This window comes from Dendronephthya gigantea, unplaced genomic scaffold (assembly GCF_004324835.1).
Source record: "Dendronephthya gigantea isolate DGI-Jeju-01 unplaced genomic scaffold, DenGig_1.0 000237F, whole genome shotgun sequence".
NCBI classification, from domain to species: domain Eukaryota; kingdom Metazoa; phylum Cnidaria; class Anthozoa; order Malacalcyonacea; family Nephtheidae; genus Dendronephthya; species Dendronephthya gigantea.
Window position 1 is genome coordinate 1 of NW_021163247.1, and position 21,747 is coordinate 21,747.

Sequence of the window (21,747 nt, forward strand, 5' to 3'; positions counted from 1 at the left end):
CCCTTCGAGTGCTCGTATAATCATAATTATACGGGCGCGCCGCTTCGCGGCGCTGGTATAATTTAAATTTGAATGTATAATGTTTACCTAATCTTCATAAAAAGTTTAGATTTCATGATGATAAAATTACCAATCGATCATTTTAGATGTAAATGAATGTGAAATATCTTCCCAATGTCATTCCAATGCAACGTGCAGTAACACAGGTGGATCATACATCTGCAAATGTAATCCAGGGTATAGTGGAGATGGATTCACCTGCATTGGTAAGACTATGCAAATAATATAACAATTTTGTTAGTGTAAGGCATGCTGTAAATGTAATGAAGTATTACATTTTTAATTTACTATTAATTTTAGATGTTGACGAATGCCAAACAAATTCATTTTGTGATTCTAATGCGACGTGCAATAACACATTAGGGTCCTACATCTGCACATGCAATATTGGATATACCGGAAATGGGTATTTCTGCACTGGTAGGATTTCTCAGGAAATTTCTCGCATACTATTACAACGAAGTGTTTGTAAAAAATCAAACTATATTCTTCCTAGATTTGGACGAATGCCAGACAGAATCTTCTTGCCATTTTAACGCCAGATGCCATAATACAGATTCCTCTTACATTTGCACGTGTAAATCGGGATATAGTGGAGACGGATTTTCTTGTACTGGTATGACTATACAAATAATTTAGATTCTCGAAAGTGCGTTAACCGAAGGGAAACGAAATCTTGATGATTTCACTATTTCAGATGTGCACGAATGCCTAACATCTTCCCCATGTCATTCCAATGCTACGTGCAACAACACAGATGGTTCTTATATTTGCACATGTGATTCTGGATACAATGGGGATGGATTTAACTGCACAGGTAAGTTGACGCCTTTTACTATAATTCCACATGTTTTCATGAATTCTACATTCCAATATTTTCTCGATACAACCACTGCTGTTTGTAACTGATTCGCATATCTTTTCAAACTATTTTGTATGGAGTATACATGGAGTGTGCATGTGACCTAATTCACGATAGATTGGTGGTGTGTGTTATAATACGTTAAATAAAATATTGTTGAAAAAAAATTGTTTTGTATCTCCATTATCCAACACGATTATGGTCCTCTTGCGAACTGGCCTTCGATAAAGTTATACAAGCCCCAAAAGTATTTCCTGTGTACTCATTTTGAACGTTTTTAGATATTGACGAATGTATAGAAGATGGACCGTGTGGCTTCAACACAATTTGTACAAATATTGACGGATCATACCGATGTGATTGTCAAACTGGTTATGGAGGAACTGGAATAAATTGCACGGGTAGGAGTTGTGCGTATGCGTGTATGTATATATGTAGCTATTTCTATATTTAAAAAGCTTTTGGGGAAAGGTTGTTTGCTGTTTCTGATCAGCTATGGGTTTAACATGGTTGGTGCAAACCTCCATACATAAGCATTCTTTTGGAAATCTGATGTAAGATTTCATTTAAATGAATGAATGAATGAATTAGTAAATATTACTGCATGGAGAACGAAATCTGATTGCTCGCTCAGAGCCAATTTTAGAATCTCGGATGATTAAAACACACGCACAAAAAAGCGCTATCGCGTGTTGGTATTCCAACAGTTTTCTTGCTAAACAAATATCCCAATAAGAGCCCTTATTTAATCGCGCATCCAATATAGAGTTATTATATCCGACTGAACACAGGGCATTAATTATAGCTATTTCATACCTGATATTTAACCTGTTTTAATAGATATTCCTTCCCAACATTGTTCAATTCGATTTTGTTTTACATTGCAGATATTGATGAATGCATTTTAAGGCCTTGCGATGTGAATGCCAACTGCACAAACACAATTGGTTCACACCTGTGTGAATGTCATATCGGTTATGAGAAAAATGGAACAAGATGTACCGGTAAACCTAGAATAATTTTTGAGAGGTTGGAATACCAATGTTGCTATATGTGCGAAGACGAAAGAGCAAGTATTCGTTGCAATTTATAAGAGATGCGTCAAGTATAATCAGTGTAAAAAAGGGTGATTATTTCTGATTTCAACAGATGTCAATGAATGTAAAGATTCTCCGTGTGATTTGAATGCAAACTGCAGTAACACTGTTGGTTCATATCTTTGTGAATGTAAAAACGGATATGATGGAAATGGAACCGATTGCACAGGTCTGAGTTGTGACGTCTCTTTTGGTAACTATTAGGGTGAGGTTGAGCTTTGTACTGATTGCACTATACGTAAATATAAATTACCCACCACAAAAATGTTTTAATGGTTAAGATGCGGAATCACTGACACTGTATGTGCGATATGTTTGAAAGCGCATAATAAAAGAACGAATCTGAGCAAGTAGTGCAGAGACGTAGCTAGGGCGGGGGATTAAATTTTGGGCTTCTCCTGAGAAATGAGGTGAATCGTTGTTATGTCGTCAATCATACCAAAAATCTGTAAGTGATCTTACCCATCAAAATTGTCCAGCATTAAGGTAAAAAAACCTGCACAGAATGTTTTGCAGGAACTTTATCTTGATTCACACTGACGGCCTGGATCCACCTAGGCTCTTGAAAATGAAGTGAGCCGCCATTCTTGTATATTATTGATTTTACAGATGTGAATGAATGTTTGGAAGCTCCATGTGGCTTTAATTCAATTTGTACAAACACTGAAGGATCGTACGTTTGTGGATGTCATATTGGATATAAAAGAAATAGTGCGGAAACTACGAATTGTGCAGGTAAAACTATGCACTTTCCTTTTTGAGAGTTTGCAGAAGAACCCTCTTTGTTTTCACATAGCATTTTTTCTTTCTCTGCCTTTAACTTTATTTGCCGAAAAAAGGGCGTAAGTAAATACTAATTCTATTGAATTTATGAATCATATAATATTAAGTACTTACTATTCTGATAATAAGAAAAATTGAATAAAAAAAATTTATTTTTCTTCCTTCTTTATTTTTTCAGACGTTGATGAATGTGCAATAGGCCTGTGTAGTTTAAATGCCAACTGCACAAACACGAATGGTTCATACTTTTGCGTATGCAAAAATGGTTTTGAGGGAAATGGGAGAATCTGTTTAGGTAAAAACTTGGCTATCTCTATTCTGCGCTTATTTCTTGTCTTCTCTTCGAAAAAGATGCCAATAAGATATGTAATATAAATGTATATAAATGTATATATATTTATATTTTTATATTTTGTTATATTTCAAAAAAAATCTCTTCACTTAAGAGTTTGCTATTATAGGTTATATAATAGCAAATTCCAAAGCCAATGAAAGCTTCCAAGAAATTCTTGGCACTTCAAGTAAAATATTTTTTTTATAGATTATAATTATTTATATAAAATAATGTATACAAAAGTACAACAAAAATGCATATTTTTACCATATAATTACAGGCAGCGTGCAAATAAGTATTATTTATTCTTAAATCGCGTTTTCGTTCTCGTGGTGCTCACGCGTGTTACACGAGTCTACTCAGTGTCTCATTGTGGCAAGGTTGGCGAGAATTTTTACTACTTTTTCCTACTGAAGTGTTTTACGTAGGACGATTTTAGTTTCCGGAGATGTATTTTTAACGATGGCTTTAAGTCAAGGTACAGCGATATTCTTCCGTCAAGTGCTTTGCCTTTGCCCTAAACTTGGGAAAATTTTACAAACAGCAAAACGTCACTGGCTTATAATCAATTTAGATAACTTGTTTACTATGCTATTTCCCCTTGTTATTGCTTAAACAGTTCTAAAGCCTTCGTATTTCACCATACTGTAGGCGAATCTTTGGCGATGCTGACATAACTTTACCAATCGATTCTCTCGTTCCTTTACTCCAGAATGAAAATGAGAAAAAAGAATGGCATATTTCTAGTCGAATCGACAATTTCTTCCTCATAACTTGGTAAAAACTTCTGCACCTAATCATCTGCCACATGTTGAATTTTGGCCTACCCACAGAATCCACAATTTTTGTAATCCTATAATTCGTTTGACGATTTTTTGTAGGTATCAACGTTTTATGACAATTGTGCGGCCGTGCACCAGTACCAACGTCTTGTCAATTTTTTTTGGCGACAATAACACATGGGTTTTTGATGGCTTAATTTGTTTTGCAGATAGTTGTGAATTGCGTGTCGGGCATAAACACCACTGTCTCTGCTCGGTGCTGGTGAGATAATGAAATATTCCATAAATATAGTTCTAAATCTAAATCGAAATTTCCCGAACTGCCTGCGCTTGGGCGATTTATAATTAACATTCCTCGTATAAACATGACATAGAGGAATTCTCACCACGTCCATCCCCAATTACATTCGTTTGAAGATTTTTTGTAGGTATCAACGTGTTATGACAATATAATTGTGCAATCCTGCAGCAGTACCAACGTCTTGCCAATTTTTTTGCGCGACAATAACACATGTATTTTTAATCGCTTAATTTGTTTTTCAAATAGTTGGGAATGGCATGTTGGGCATAATTATTAACTATAAGCCTATTTATTTCCGTGTGTAAGGTATAGTCTATTTATATCGACTTCTTCTTAGAAAATTCCTCCCAGACATTGTACCATTTTTTTCACAATGAATTGCCATTTTCCAAATTCTATTCCTGATGGAAAGACGGCAATGACACATTTTCGAATTTTATAGTTTTCGCTTGAAAACAGGCAACCACACTTGTGTAATAACTTAGTAATTATTAAAACTATTCGAGCGGCTCTTTGCCATAACAACTGTGCAAAAATGTAAACAGTAAGTATGGCATGCAAAGTATCCGAAGAATGTATTCAGTTTATCGGCAGGATATCTTTAACACCGCTGTGTCTGCTCGGTGCTGGTGAGATAATGAAATATTCCATATACATAGCTCTTAATCTAAATCGAAATTTCCCGAACTATACCTGCGCTTGGACGATTTATACTTCCCAATAAATTATGCTGATAGTCGTATCTGAGCGTATCCATCATTAGTTCCTTAATTTATTACTTGGAATATTTTGTGAGCAATTCCACTAAATGTATATAGTATAATAATACGGTGCATGGTTAAGTAAAATCAATCGGCAGGGTGTCTGCTATTGCTTTACACTAATCTGAAAATTATTGCTACCATTCTTGTATTCACAACAAACACAACGAAGCTAAATCTCGAAGTGAAATTTTACTTTTGAAAGGTAACCTAAATATGAATGCTTTGCAACAGTCATTTTCTAGGACAGTTAGTTTGGCATACGCCGCTATATACGTGCTTTAAAATAACTTATTTTGTTTAACGTTTGTTTGGCATACGCCAAGCTCATTTAATTAAGGTAATGTCATGGATCATAATCATAAAACGATCATTTGATAGTTAAAAGTATCTTTATAAATTCCTTGTGCCATAACTTTAGAAACACTGTGTCAGTGTGTCGTAATGTTTGATTGCAAATAATATCGTAATAGACGACTTGCGCTTTAACTTCTTACACCGGCGATAATATGGGCACTTTCTGAAAGAGTATATGACTTATTAAAATTAGTGAAACTCTCAATTTTGGCTGCGAATTGTTGTAAATTACGGAAAATATAGTCATGCGGAGTTGACAAATTTTGTGTACCTTTGTATTACGGCCGGAAGTGTTATAACACATTCCCACAAGTAATACAAAAGTATAAAAAATTTGCCAACTTCGCATTGCTATATTTGCCGCAATTTTCATAATTTCGCGGCCAAACTTTGCATTTGCACTAATTTAAGTACACTCTTTCTAGCTCTTGTGGTTTATTTCCCTCTTGTTACTCCTATCAAAATTTAGTCCTAAGCGTAAATTGTCCTTTATCATAAAAAAGTCTTATAGTCTGGAATTTTGGTTCTCGGCGAAGCTAATAGCCTAATATAGACACCTTATAGGATATAACAACACCAACTGCATGTAATGGCAACGGCTGGTGTACAATAATATTTATGAACCAGCACATAAGACTGAAATGAGTGTTACAAAGTTCAAGACGTATTGTATACAACGGCAAACCGAACATTCTAAAACGCCAACGCGTGACATGCCGCGATACTGAAGAATAATTGAATAAATTCCTTAACAAATCTGAAAACTTAGGCTTATATCATATAATGCAGCGTAAATTTATTGGAGTATCCGGATAGAACGTTCCTATTCCTAATGGTTATACTTATACAAAATTATTTTTCACTAACAAAATTTGGACATTTTCGAGTTTGAGGTAATTTCAATCGATAACTTTTAAACTATTGAATAATAAACTGATATAATAATATCTGGGCAATTTAGACATGTGTGCAGCTTCAGATCGTCTTTCTGCATGGTATATAAGACTTGGGCCTAGCACGTACTCTCCAGCTCAGCCACAAGCATATAAATTTCTGGTTGTTTATTTTGTTTTTCCTAGAAGTGATCGATACTCCTTATGGGTAATCAATGGTTTCTCTACTTTCTTCTGTTCACTTTGGGTAAGTTACGTTAAACCACGCAAAGAATGGTTTAGGCATAATTGCATGCTTAAAAATCCCAAGTTGTCGAGCTCCAAATTAATTGAAGTCATGATACAAAATTTTTAGAAATTGAACTAAGATCCGATAAATATTATTTGCACACCTGCCAAAGAATTTTCGTCTCTCGGTAGACGAGTTCTCGCATGAATTTTTCCAAGAGAAAGTGACTATCGCATGAATTGATGTGAAACAAACCGTTTAATTTACATCAGAAACTAAAACTGCTCTGGTTCATATATGCATGATCTATTACATATTGGCGGACGGCTATGAACTTGCATTTTTAGTATATAAAGCCTGTTTTCCACTTGGCGGAATTTTGACACGCAGAACGGAATTTTTCATTGTTTTTCTCACAAAAGTTCTGCGTGAAAGTGCGCAGACAATAAAAAAGTCCGCTACGCACGCAAAATTCCACCTCATGAAAAACCAGTATCAGAGCAGATTATCCATCGCCGGCCCAAGGCATCTCCATAACAATTTTGTCCGCATGCAAAGACAACAACCCAACCATTCAACCACCACTAATCCTAAGAATCAGCGCCGGATTTATTTTTCCAGATTCGATCAAGGGCATATAGCTCACAAAAATATGAAAAAACTTGTTTGTAGCTGTATGGAAGTGTCTGAACTCCCTATCACGATCCGGGTATTATTTCATCATCACGTTGATTATTAACCTTAGAAATCTCGGAAAAGACCAATTATCTTTCTCGCAATATTTAGCCCATTGAAAATCCAGACTTCCCCCTTTGCTCTTTCTGTAATCTGGCATTTCTAATATGTAAATGATGAAAACGCAACGTGTCGAACTACCACAATAGCGATCCAGTACGAAACAGACGCTTTCATCGCGTACAAAGTCTATAAAGAACAGCGGACAAGCAAAACTTAAAATAAACAAATGTAGTCAGATAGTTCTGAAGAAAAGGCTCTAATCACCGATTCACAAAATAGGCAGAAATTTATTTATTTATTCGCTTTTAATGACATCTCATTCATTTCATTTATTTTATTATATTTAATTTATTTATCTGTTGGTGTAAACATCCCGAATCCTAGTACGCAGTGCAGATTATCTGTTTGTTTTCACTGCTAAAATCTTTAAATGTTTTGCCAATGTAGAAAACAATGGAGCTGAAATTGAATACATCTTTTATTCAAACGCCACTCACATTTCCTATGTTTCTATTGATGGTGGAGAATCTAAAGCCTTGGTGAAGACACCAAGCGCGACTCTTGCTTACGACGAACTGAACTACCGTTTTTGGTATTATAAGGACGGTGAGAAACTGTATAACTCAAATTTGGATGGGAGTAATTTTAAAAATGTTTCGGTTCCATCAAATTTTGGTCCCTTTGCTGTTGATGCAGCGAATCAAACTGTCTATTATCTCACCAAGACTGATTTTAACCTTAAATTGATTGACTACGATGGGAACGACTTACCAGATATTGGTGTGTTACCAAACAATGATTTCAGGGATTTGCAAATCGACACCCATAACAGGTACAATAAATTTCAATTTCAATTTTATTTATTATAATATATATATATATATTATATAATATTATATATATATATATATTATATATATATATATATACACCCATTTGCAAAAACGTTGGCCGCAGATAGATAGATAGATAGATACTCGAAGTCTAATTAGAATTGGACATGAATACATTTGCATGGGATTTCAATCATATTACACAACATATGCAATTCTAATTAGATTTCGGGTATCTATCTATATATCTATCTGCGGCCAACGTTTTTGCAAACGGGTGTATATATATATATATATATATATATATATACATATATATATATTTAAATGACAATGTGTAATTAAATGAGATTGATATGCTTGTGTATAAATAGGACGATATAATTATAGTGAATCTTTTTACCACTAATGAAGCTGTAAATAGAGAAACGCTTGGAATTTTTTAATGTTTTTAGAATTCTACTTGACCACGCGCGATTTGAACCTGCGGCCTTCGGTATACTGGTCCAGTCAACACTATATATATGGAAGGCTCGCTCTAGTACATTGCGTAATCTAAAAGTGAAGCCAAACATGGCGGATCTTGAAGGCTGCTTCGGTACCGAACTAGACCTCCGCGCACGAACGGTTAAAATTCAATATGGCGGCAACGTGTATGAGTGGAACTCGGTCAGTTTTGTAAACACAACAAATATACGGTATAAGTTACCTCTCTAGAAAGAATAACATTGCCAGGTAAGGTTGTAACAAATTGTATGCATTCAATTTTAAAAACTTTGTATCAAAGAATGCAATAAAAAACATATTGCATGGCTATATTTATAAATACATTATTTGAAGATCGATTAGTTATTAATTAAACTAAATCATTCGTTTCGAAACAAAGTATATTTGTTCAGTTGGTGCCTTTTGCTTGGTTTTCCTGCTCTCACAACATTTTCATTGTACCTTTTTGCATAGGTGAACAATCTCAACCTGAAAAATTGATCTGCAATGCATTTAACAAGCCACACACTGTGGTTGTCAAACAGTGTTTCACTCAATTAAGCAATATCCATGGCTTTCCTGTTCTATACCGTTTTCAGCAAACTTGTAGCTGACTTCTTGTAACACTTTTTCTTTCAGCTTCTTCGTATTGGAGATTTTGTTATGGTTACCTGATGACCCATAACACTTGAATACTTGCTCTGCACTTGCCACAACTTTAAGAGTAAACGGTGAAGGAATGTGAAGACCACCTTTGTTGATAAAGGAAGTGAATGAAGAGGCTTTGTCATACATGTCATCACATGGTTTGTAGGTTTGCACTTGATTGTGACTGGCTGAGGCTGCAATGCCACCAATACACTGTGGGCAGTGTATTTTCTTGAGCAATTTTGAAACTAGGAAACCAGAGATGTAGTGTAAGACATACATGGTGAACTCTGATTAGCAAATTCATGTCTTTCGCAGTTGTAATTTCTGTCAAAACAAACTCCATATCGTGATTATGCTCGATTTCACGCACAGATTTAAACAGAGAGTTTTTGACTTCCAGTAAAACACCACCGCCCCGCGTCTTCACGATCTTTCCAGACAATACATTATCCCGGGTGTACAATTTTAGAGCTGTAGATCCGATCAGAGAGTTAAGTCTCACTAACACCGACAATGTCCAAATCTTCGGTGTAAACAAGGTTTTAAAAACGTTCGAGATTACTTTCCGTTATGTTGTCAGTTTTAAATTTAACTAAACTTGTCAAACTCCTTGCGTTTAAAACGAGACCTTTTATGCTACAAATCGAGTCGTCTTTGGGTCCACGGTTGATTTCAACATCGCCTGATGATTTGATGAAAAACACCGCACACAAAACGTAGAGAATAAGCACTCTCCAAGGATCAGTTTCAAGGTGTTTGTTGACGGTCGCTGTTTTGAAACTCGTCGGCGTTTGATAACATTGAACAATCTTATCAGCTTTGTGACTTCTATGGACACATATATGCATTTTGCCCGGTGGAAATACTTGTGGTTGCACAGGTCTTTGGATGAAATATTCCAAAAATTATAACTTATAAGTATGCAAAAAGTATCAATTTTTTTGATTAACTGCCATGATGGCGTTGATGATTACCAGTCTTTTTTCGTTCGTGCATGCGCATAAATAACATAACAATGCAACTATCATGCATGGGATGGAATTTTTTAAAACAGAAAAATAAATTCATTTTTATTCCGATCATAACATTTTAAAATAAGCCATAACACGATAATGAGGCTCAGGGGCCAAGAGCTCGAGCCTCGTTCTCACATTATAGCTTATTTCCATACTTATTTTTCAAAATTATTAAAGTAGTTCTAAATAGAAGTGTATAAATCCCCTCCCCCCCCTTTAATCCGGTGTCTAACATCGCTCCAGTTTGAATATCAGTGACTGCAAAATCATGCTGCAAGAGTTATAACGGGGTCTACTTTTGATATTCGATCGATCTGTTGACGTACTGAATAATTGTTAAGCTGAGAATCTTTAAATAAGAGACGCAATTATTCTAAATCTATTTACATGTATAAAATATTAAATGATCATCCTCCAAATTTAAAACAGTTATTTCCATGATTTTTAATGAAGGCGATTCCCCCTATATATGATCTTAGGAATCGTAAAACTGACTAAATACTACCACAATCAAAGAAGGAATTTCTTAAAAGAAGTTTAAAATATAATGGAGCTATCCATTGGAATAATTTGCCTATTGATACAAAAAACGCTGATTGGGTTCATTTCTTTAAGAAGTTTATAAAATCTACGGCGAGATGAAGCTGATTTTTTTCCTTGAGGATACTTACTAATAATTGTTTTTTTGTATATATCCTGTCGGCTTGTAATTTTTTGTATTTTTATGTAACCATTATCTATCTTTTAACACGCCCATCCTGAAAAACAACTATGTTGATGAGGCTAGCGTATCTAAATAAAGTTTTATGTATGTATATATGTAGCAATTTTAGAGCTGCATGCGTAACTATGATAACATATAACCGGTAATAAACGCATGAATATCAAATAATTTAATGTCGAACCTTTTTTTGAACCTAGAACAATATTTTTCACCACTGATCTTACAAACAATCGAAATCTCATCCGGTACAGTTTTGCTGATGGAACTGTTCAAACTCTTCACTCTGGTGTTCCTGGAATAGGCACTCATCTTGCGCTTGATATCTGGAATAAAACTGTATACTGGATTCTATTCACTTCTGAGACAAATTACAAGATATTAAAAACAACGTACGATGGTCAGACTACACAGATAGGAACAGATCAATCAGGAAGTATTACAACCGTGGACATTGCAGATGGAAATGGATATTATTATCCTCGATACAACAACATCGAAAATGATACATATAATTAATCGTCAGATGAAGTACTACTACGATTTCACTTTCAACTGAAGCCACAAGAATGATTGTTGTATCGTAAGTTCCCGCAGAAATTCATTTTATTTTTTGAGTTCTTTTTCAACTAATTTTGATAGATGATAGTATATATTTTTGCACGCTTTTAAGTATTTTGTCTTTTAAAACGAGTTTGCTTACCTCTATCTTTCGTGTTTCGGAAATTAGAAGCTATTACTCCATCCAATGTAAAATTCTATCATTTTTCGTTACGTGCAACTATACGTTTCGAATAACTGCTAACTTGCGTGACGAGTAATATATCTAGAGGAATAAATTATAATATTTCAGTAATTTCCAAATTTTCAGCAAATTGCGTTTCCAAAACGAAGCCTGAATGATTTTTAGGCTCTAAAATAAGCATACATCATGGGAGTTATTCATGCGCTTGTTTGTTTCATAAACGGACCTTTTATAACCTAAAGTTATCTTTCGTTTCGCTCAATCTCGGGTAACGGCTCATGAACAGTACCTGAATTGTTTTCTTTTAGATAAGGACCATTGTGCTTTAAATAACACCTGTCCTGCCAACTCGACATGTACGAACTCTCCTGCACCATTGTATGTTCATGTGACCCTGTTTCACGAAATCAAATATATTGCCAAGGTACGGAAAGTGGAAGTTCGAATGCACCAGACAATACCGATTATAATGGAAATTCTATCAGCCCATAGAAGAATTCTCTTATGAAATGAACGCTATGACTACCTTACCCTGATTTACCTTACCCTGATGAAGAAAAGGCTCTAATCACCGATTCGCAAAATAGGCAGAAATTTATTTATTTATTCGCTTTTAATAACATCTCATTCATTTCATCTATTTACTATATTTATTTATCTGTCGGTGTAAACACTATACATCACGAATCCTAGTACGCAGTGCAGATTATCGTTTGTTTCCACTGCTAAAATCTTTAAATGTTTTGCCAATGTATAGAAAACAATGGAGCTGAAATTGAATACATCTTTTATTCAAACGCCACTCCATTTCCTATGTTTCTATTGATGGTGGAGAATCTAAAGCCTTTGGTGAAGACACCAAGCGCGACCCTTTCTTACGACGAACTGAACTACCGCCTTTGGTATTATAAGGACGTGAGAAATTATAACTCAATTTGGATGGGAGTGATTTGAAAATGTTTCGTTCCATCAAATTTCGGTCCCTTTGCTGTTGATCAGCGAATCAAAGTGTCTATTATCTCACGAAGACTGATTTACTTAATTGATTGACTATGACGGAACGACTTACCAGATATTGGTGATCACCAGACAATGATTTCAGGGATTTGCAAATCGACACCCATGACAGGTAAATTAAATTTCAATTTAATTTGATATAACTATTTATTCAGTAGTTATGGTTAAAGTATAGTTATTTGGTAATGGTTAAAAATTGAACCTTTAAAATAAGAAAACATTACATAATATGTTGACAATGAGGACGTTTATTTATCTATTTATTTATTTATTTTTTATTTTTTTATAATGCTTTGTCAGTTACACACAAACTTATACAGTACAATAATAAGCACAAATGATAGACAATTACATGTCAGGGTATACGCTACAGCTTACGCCAATTAGGCTACAGCGGCCCTTGATAATAATACAACACAAAAGACAAAACGAAAACACATTTACAGGACATCAGGCAAGACGAAGTCGAACGAGTCAGGTTAAAAGACACGTTACAAGACAAACATATAGACTTTCACGTTCTAGGATCTTCGGCATTATAAAAATTCAATGCTAATTTGCAATATATATAAAGTTCGTTCTTGAAACCACAAAATGTCAGGTCTTTTGGTAGTGTATTCCATACTCTCGCACTCTGGATAAGAACGATTTCTGAAATGTCGCAGTCTTGCACTTTGTGGTGAGCAACAGTAAACAGTGGCGTCAATTGATCTTGCTGTTCTTTTTTGGTTTTGAGTTCGTGGTAGAACGTTGTTGTCAATGTTTACTATCCAATGTATGCATTTAAAGCAAAAGACGAGATCGAGAAACTCGTGCCAATAGCAGAGTGGTAGGAGATTCAACATATCTAGTCTCTGTGTATAGGTGATTTCGCACATAAACGGAAGATCTAGATTGAACTTGGTCGCGGGTCATTGAATTCGTTCCAAACGTTTGATGTTTTCCACAGATTGTGGAGCCCAGACTTGCATGAGAAGCGTAGCATAGTTTCGAGCGTTCAATAGCCAAATATAGGGTGCGACGAATTGACATAGACTTCATGTCCAGAGTAATTTTTCTAATGTAGCCTAACATTTTTGTTGCTTGAGCACATTGTACCTCAATATGTTTAGACCATGTCAGATTGGATGTGTTGCCCAAAACACGTTCGTGATCAGTTCTTTCAGGACAGAATTACGCAGCTTGTAAGGGAAATCAATTTTGGTGAGCTTTCTTATGATTCGATCGTAAGACTTCGCATTTCTCAGCGCTCGGTTCACATGCGTTGCTAGAGCTCTCTTGGAAGTTTGTCAGATCTTGTTGTAGCGACGACGCGTCAGCAACAGTGTTTATAGGTTTGTAAAGTTTGGTATCGTCCGCAAAGGCGGCAATGTTTGAGGTGCTCACGGTTTCAGAGAGGTGATTTTCACAATCATAGAAGAAACAGCAAGGAACCTTCGACATGTCCAAATAAATCACATCTATCTGTAAATTGCCGACCTATTTGTTCGAATACTTCAATCATTTGCAATTAAAGAAAAATAATTTCAGTTTTATCTTGATCAATCAATTTAATAATAAGCCATAACACGATAACGAGGCCCAGGGGCCAAGAGCGCAAGCCTCGTTCTCGCATTATAGCTTATTTCTATACTTTTTTTTCAAAATTACAATTTTTTTTCATGCATGCGTTGAAGAAGGATATTTTGCAGCTGCACGTAGCTTGTGAGAGTAGAAAACCATTAAAGTGCTTCTAAATTTCATACCATAATTATCGGTCTATTGTACTCGCCATCATTCGTGTTAAACAATCGAATTTAAACACACAGCAATAGAAGTGTATAAATTTTCGCCCCCCCCCCTAATCCAGCGTCTAAAATCGCCCCAGTTTGAATATCAGAGACTGCAAAATCGTGCTGCGAGATTTATAACGGGGTCTGCTTTTGATATTCGATCTGTTGACGTACTGAATAATTGTTAAGCTGAGAATCTTTAAATACGAGACGCAATTATTCTAAATCTATTTACATGTATAAAATATTAAATGATCATCCTCCAAATTTAAAACACTTAGTTCCATGATTTTTAATGAAGGCGATTCCCCCTATATATGATATTAGGAATCGTGAAACTGACTTAATACTACCACAACCAAAGAAGGAATTTCTTAAAAGAAGTTTCAGATATAATGGAGCTATCCATTGGAATAATTTGCCTATAGATAAAAAAAAAACGCTGATTCGGTTCATTTCTTTAAGAGAAATATGACATCTACGGCGAGATGAAGCTGATTTTTTTCTTTGATGATACTTACTAATAATTGTTTTTTTGTATATATCCTGTCGGCTTGTAATTTTTTCTATTTTTATGTAACGATTATCTATCTTTTAACACGCCCCTCATGAAAAACAACTATGTTGATGAGACTAGCGTGTCTAAATAAAGTTTTATGTAGGTATATATGTAGCAATTTTAGAGCTGCGTAACTATGATAACATATATAACCGGTAAATGCATGAATATCAAACAATTTAATGTCGAATTTTTTTGAACCTAGATCAATATTTTTCACCACTGATCTTACAAACAGTCGTAATCTCATCCGGTACAGTCTTGCTGATGGAACTGTTCAAACTCTTCACTCTGGTGTTCCTGGAATAGGCACTCATCTTGCGCTTGATATCTGGAATAAAACTGTATACTGGATTCTATTCACTTCTGAGACAAATTACAAGATATTAAAAACAACGTACGATGGTCAGACTTCACAGATAGGAACAGATCAATCAGGAAGTATTACAACCGTGGACATTGCAGAAGGAAATGGATATTATTATATCCTCGATACAACAACATCAAAAATTAATAAATATAATAAATGGTCAGATGAAGTGGCTACTACGATTTCACTTTCAACTGAAGCAACAAGAATTATTGTTGTATCTGGTAAGTTCCTTCAGAAATTCATTTTTTATTTTTTGCAGTTCTTTTTCAACTAATTTTGATAGAATGATAGTATATGATTTTTACACGCTTAAAGATGAGGTAAAGTCCGTTCTGCGCATAAATTCCGCGCATCAACACATTCCATCATTGGGGAAGCAACTTTTGGAATGTTAATGATATGCGATATTAGCGCGTTGTATTACAAACGGCAGTTCGGGAGCAAAATTATTTTATTTTATGTCGCAAGGCGAAGAGGCTCGAATTGCGAGTCACGACGATAACTTATCTTATCATAAAGCTGCTAGAAAAAGCAATATTATGCTGAAAGGAATGCTCCAAGAATTTATTTGTTGAATAAGGCCCGAAATGGCGAGGCTATTTGTTGTCGCTACAGACGCCACCTTCTCGCTTGTCCTACAATTACAAATATATAACGTTTTAAATAACGGCCTGTTTATTTACAAGCTTCGCTTTATATTTTGTTCAAAATATAACAATATTTTCTTCAAAATATAATAAAAAATAAGCATATTCATCACAGATCACAGCCCGTCGAGCGAGAAGAAAATAATAAAATTATAACGACGCATACGTCATGTAAAGATTATATAACCAACGTAAACAAACATTGTTATGCGCAGAATATATGCTCAGAACGGACTTTACATCATCTTTAAGTATTGTTGTTTTTTTAAAAACGAGTCTCGCTTACTTCTATCGTTCGTTTTTTCGGAAATTAGAAACTATTTACTCGATCCAGTGTAAAATTCTATAATTCGTCGTATACGTGCAACTATACGTGTTCGAAAATAACAGTTGCGTGACGAGTAGATATATCTGGAGGAATAAAATTATAATATTTCAGGTAATTTCCAAATTTTCAGCAAATTGCATTTCCAAAACGAGCCTGAGGTGATTTTTAGGCTCTAAAATAAGCATACAATCATGGAAGTTTTCATGGGCTTGTTTGGTTTCATAAATGGACTTATTCTAATAAACTTAAAGTTATCTTTCGTTTTGCTCAACTTGGGTAACTGGGCTCATGTAAACAGTACCTGAGTTGTTTTCTTCTTTTAGATAAAGACCACTGTGCTTTAAATAACACCTGTCCTGCAAACTCGACATGTACGAACTCTCCCGGCACCATTGTATGCTCATGTGACACTGGATTCACTGGAAATCAAACACATTGCCAAGGTATACGGAAAGTGGAATTTGGAATGCACCAGACAATACCGATTATAATGGAAATTATATCTAGCCTTTTTTTAAAATAATTCTCTATATTCTCTATAAAATAATTCTCTATTTTCCAAAATTGCAGCAAGGATTAGAACTGCATGAACACTATAACTTATCTTACCATGATTTTAAATAATTTATAATAGAGGTATTATTGAAATAAGTACAGGTATAAACACACAGCTCTTGTTGTTTTCGGTAACAAAAATGAGTCAGTTGCACCCCCACGCATGATTGTTAACACCTTACAATAATCGCCTAAAATTTGACTAGTTTATGCAACTTGTTGACACACAGTCCATGAGCAGCACAACATTTTCAGCTGTGATTTAATTAATCAGGAACATATTGGTCGTTTTTAGAGTTGACCAGAAGTAATTTCGTTATTTCTTATAAATTATCGCATTTTTGTCCAAACTTCCTAGATATCGATGAATGTTTAAATAGTCCATGTGGATACAATACAAACTGCACAAACACCTTTGGTTCTTACATTTGTAAATGTCAAACAGGATATGAGGGAAATGGAACAAATTGTACAGGTACAGCACCACTTTCTGTGGAGATTCATTTAACATAATACTCAGCCGCACCTTTACGATTTTTAAGATTATGTGACACTTCACTCCATGTAGAATAAAGGTCATTAAGGGTCTTAACTTCAATAAAAAACAGTTCAGCAACATCTGTGGCTCAGAGGCAAGAGTATGGAATCAGCATCGCAACACTGAGACTCATCTTCGTTAAAGCAATGTAGCGTGATTAGTGGATCAACTTGCGATCTTAGAAAGAGCATACCGAAATTTGTATACTTTTTTACAAAGAATTATGCAAAATTGCCAACTTCGCATGGCTATATTTTCCGTACTTTACAAAATTTTGCAGCCAAACTTGGCAATTTTACTAAATTTAGTATACACTTATCGGAAATTTCCTTTTTGTCGCCTAAATCAAAAGTTGGTCTATTATGCAAAAGGGCCAATAATAAACCGAAATGATGAGCCAAATATTATCCACACCTGTGACTAACATATGTAATTGTTGGTTCGTAAAAAGAAGAGAAATAATCACAAGAGAAATAATTAGGATTATTCAAATAAAATTGCACCTACGTATTACGAAACTTGTGGTTAGAGCATTTTCATGAGTGAAGTGATCAAGACATTAACATCTAAAAACTGTTCCTGAATGAAAACAAACTACTTTTCAAGTCTTCCGAACACTGGCGTTACCTTAAGATGCGTGATTAATCAAAATCTAACGGACTTCTTGACAATTTTGATGACGTCAATTTCTGTATAACAGGTTTTATTATATGTGTATAGAGATTTATGCACAGCAGAATGATGAAATAAAAGTCGTATTTCACTGTGTAAATTAATTTTATGCAATTTGATTGGACATACGATGTTTTTCACGTGTGACAAAATGCCATACACGGCTTTTCATTGGACGTACGATATTCTTCACACGTGAAAAATTGTCGTATGTCATTTTGGCGGCAATTTTTTTACATATTCTGTCAAGATGGCGTCAAAATATAGGAGTGAGATTCAAAACATAATTCTCATATTCAAGGTATTTTAACATTCAGCCCATTCTCAAATCTTTCGGAAAAAATATTTTGATTTTTGTTGCTCGCTGTGTTTTTGTATATTAAAAGCGTGTCGTTGTCAAATTAGCCATTTACAAATTGAACAAGGGAACTGGGTCTAGTCGCAAACCGCAAAGCATCTATGGACTGTTTGGAAGGACAGGAAATATAGGTCTGAAATATAGGTCTCACACTACCTAGTTCAGCAACCCCGACAGCTACCTAGCTCACACGATTACTCAAATTTATTTTTTTGCTGTAGTAGTTTTAATATTTACACATGAATTAGACTTTGCCTACCAAAAAGCCTAAGTTGAAAAGGGAAAGAGGATTTTAGATTCTCTTTCATTTGCAATTGTTCGCCATGCGATACACCCAGCTTTAAAAAAATATTTTTTTAGAGAAAAGTACAAAAAGAGTTTACAGATGATCAAAGTCAAACTCGAGAGATATTTATCCACTGTTTTACTGACAGCTACCTAGCTCAAACGATTACTCTATAATTTCCTTGTTTGCTCTACTAGTTGTATTATATACCCACGAATTAGTCTTTTCCTTCCAGCATGCCTGAGTTTAAGATGGAAAGAGGATTTTAGATTCTTTTTAATTTGCAATTGTTCACCATTTCATATACTCAGCTTGTTAACAGTTATTTATGAAATATTTTTGTTTTGAGGAAAAGTATAGAAAAAGATTTCTACAGATTATCAAAATCAAACTCAATGTAATCCTTGCGAATGTCATCTCTACTATATTTCTAGATATCAATGAATGTCAAACGAATCCTTGTGATGTAAATGCAAATTGCACTAATACTGATGGTTCATATAATTGTACTTGTAACATGGGCTATGAGGGCAATGGTTACAACTGTACAGGTATCGTAAAAAAAGATTATTCGCATATTCTAATTATTTGTTATATCCATTGCCAAAATTTTTTTTTTCTATTTTTCTTTCACAAAGCCAAATCTGAACGCGAGCGATATTTTTCCGCTGTTTCCTGAATAGTTTATATAATTTTCTTGTTCGCTCTAATAGTTGAATAATTAGAACATGCATTAGTCTTTCGCATGGATCTAACGTGCCTAAGTTGAGGAAGGAGAGAGAATTTTACATTCTTTTTTCATTTACAATTGTTCACCATGCCATATACTCAGCTAAGTCAGATTGTTAATAATATGTTTTATATCGGGGAAAAATACAAAAATTTTGTACACATGATAAAAATGAATCTTAATGTAGTCCTTGCGAACGTCATCAGTAATATATTTCTAGATATCAATGGATGTCAAACAAATCCTTGTGATGTAAATGCAAATTGCATTAATACTGATGGTTCATATAATTGTACTTGTAACATGGGCTATGACGGCAATGGTTACAACTGTACAGGTAAGGTAAACATAGAATATCGGCATATTCAAAATTATTTTTATATCCATTGTCAAAATTTATTTTTCTCTTGTTTTCTTTCGCAAAGATAAGTCTGAACGCGAGTGATATTTCTACTCCTGTTTCCCCGACAGCTACCTAGCTCGCCCGATTACCCTAATTTCCTTGTTTGCTCTATATAGTTGTATATTATTTACACATGAATTATTCTTTGCCTTCCAACATGCCTAAGTTAAAGAAGGAAAGAGGATTTTAAATTTTTTTCCATTTGCATTTGTTCACCATGCACCACTCAGTCCATTTATCCAAATAGTAAGAGCGATATGGCATATAAATTTCGTTAAGAAACTGACCGGTTTACGTCAATATTTAAAATTCATTACTTTTAAAGATGTTGATGAATGCACAGTCGGGGCTCATAACTGTCACAGTCAGGCAACGTGCAGTAATACCATCGGGTTGTTCACTTGTACGTGCAATGAAGGTTATACAGGAGATGGCACCAGGTGTGAAGGTACGCAATTTGCAATACAACTTTGCTACCGCTGGCACATGAATTGCTCCAGCGCCCGCTCATTTTATGTTATATCATATAGGCAGCCCAATGGCGAATGGTTTTATTTGAAATAAAAGTGCACTAAAACATTAGAACAAAGCTATCCGTATTTTGATTAAATTGAAACATGTATAAATTATTCACGCTAACTAAAATCCTGACATCCTGTGTATTACGCAACGGGCGACTCGGGTGCCTGACATTGTTTAGGCAATGTAGGCATTATACAGTATATATATATATATATATATATATATATATATATATATATATATATATATATATATATATATATATATATATATATATATATATATATATATATATATAATCTGATTGGCTCCTTCAATCACAATATTCACATGCACATGGACACATGCAAACAATCCGAAAATACTTCAGGTAAAATAACAGCAGAATTGGCTGATTGGCTGTCAAAACAGCGAGAACAAGGAGCCAATCAGATTACAAACTCGTCTTTTTCAACGTTCTCAAACGTCAGCAGCGCGTGTCCAGCATCAGCCCATTCAATGTTTTAGTGCACTTTTATTTCAAATAAAACCATTCGCCATTGGGCTGCCTATGATGCGGCATTATAGTTTGTCGCCGGATTTAAAAGTAAAGAAAAAAATCCGTTGTGCGCCTCGGGCAACAGTAACCGCGGTCGAGGATCAGAAAAACACACTTTTCTCCGGAGATGACAGTAAATAAGCGATTTGGTATTATATCTAGTGTCAAAATGAAAAAAAAAGGTCTCTAAGGGAGAACAAATTTTAATACCTTCACGGATTAGAATAATACAAGTATACAACGATAAAAAGTTAACTTTAAGAACGATAGGAAAGCAAGTATAATGTCTACTGAGAAATAAAAAACGTCAATGGCAACAGTAGCAACTTACTGGATAAAATTGAGTTTTTGCTGTGTAAGATTTCCCAGGGTCGCGTTGCTAGGGAAATCATAGCAATGGGAAAAGGTATAACAATTGCCTAAAATAGACAAAATACATCTCGACGTTTCGTTCGAGGGCCTTCGTCAAGAGGGTTAGTATATGAAAAACTAACTTTCCTGAAATACTAATACTAAACGAAGGTCCTCGGGTCGAAACGTCGAGAAGTGTTTTGTCTATTTTAGGGAGTTGTTATACCAGATTTGATGCTAACTTTTAGTTAATTCTGCTTTTCTACAATATTAGGCTAAATGGATTTCCCATTTCTATCTTTGCAGACATAAACGAATGTGTTGGAAAATCGCGAAAATGTTCAGGTGCAGGTCAAGAATGTTTCAACTTTCCTGGAGCATACCGTTGTAATTGTATTAGTCCAAGACAGCAAATTATTGATGGAGAATGTACTGGTAGGTTTCGCGTA

The 21,747-nt window shown here is 34.8% G+C and overlaps 3 protein-coding genes and 1 long non-coding RNA gene across 4 annotated transcripts in view; all 4 read left to right on the top strand.

The window, feature by feature from the left end:
• Positions 1-146: 146 nt before the first annotated feature.
• On the top strand, positions 147-4,034 carry LOC114540517 (latent-transforming growth factor beta-binding protein 2-like; the record flags this gene model as incomplete). The annotated part of the gene is made up of 10 exons (XM_028560640.1): positions 147-266; positions 361-480; positions 557-676; positions 758-877; positions 1,204-1,323; positions 1,810-1,926; positions 2,072-2,188; positions 2,629-2,754; positions 2,981-3,097; positions 4,018-4,034. Coding segments are annotated over 10 exons (1,094 nt in total), but the record flags the coding sequence as incomplete, so codon positions are not given.
• A 2,362-nt stretch (positions 4,035-6,396) lies between these two features.
• On the top strand, positions 6,397-11,423 carry LOC114540501. Its single transcript, XM_028560634.1, has 3 exons — positions 6,397-6,477; positions 7,645-8,029; positions 11,105-11,423. The coding sequence occupies exons 1-3, from the start codon at positions 6,435-6,437 to the stop codon at positions 11,421-11,423; spliced, it is 747 nt and encodes a 248-aa protein (XP_028416435.1). The 5' UTR covers positions 6,397-6,434.
• A 5,259-nt stretch (positions 11,424-16,682) lies between these two features.
• Positions 16,683-19,223, top strand: LOC114540516. Its single transcript, XR_003689073.1, has 3 exons — positions 16,683-16,788; positions 17,259-17,375; positions 19,189-19,223. It is a non-coding gene; the product is annotated as an uncharacterized LOC114540516 (long non-coding RNA).
• Positions 19,224-19,803: 580 nt separating this feature from the next.
• LOC114540502 (fibrillin-2-like) overlaps positions 19,804-21,747 on the top strand; it is a 44,199-nt gene continuing 42,255 nt past the window's right edge. The window contains exons 1-3 of the mRNA XM_028560635.1: positions 19,804-19,821; positions 20,167-20,335; positions 21,605-21,733. Of these exons, the coding sequence (XP_028416436.1) occupies positions 19,804-19,821; positions 20,167-20,335; positions 21,605-21,733 (316 nt within the window). The remainder of the gene's footprint in view (positions 19,822-20,166; positions 20,336-21,604; positions 21,734-21,747) is intronic.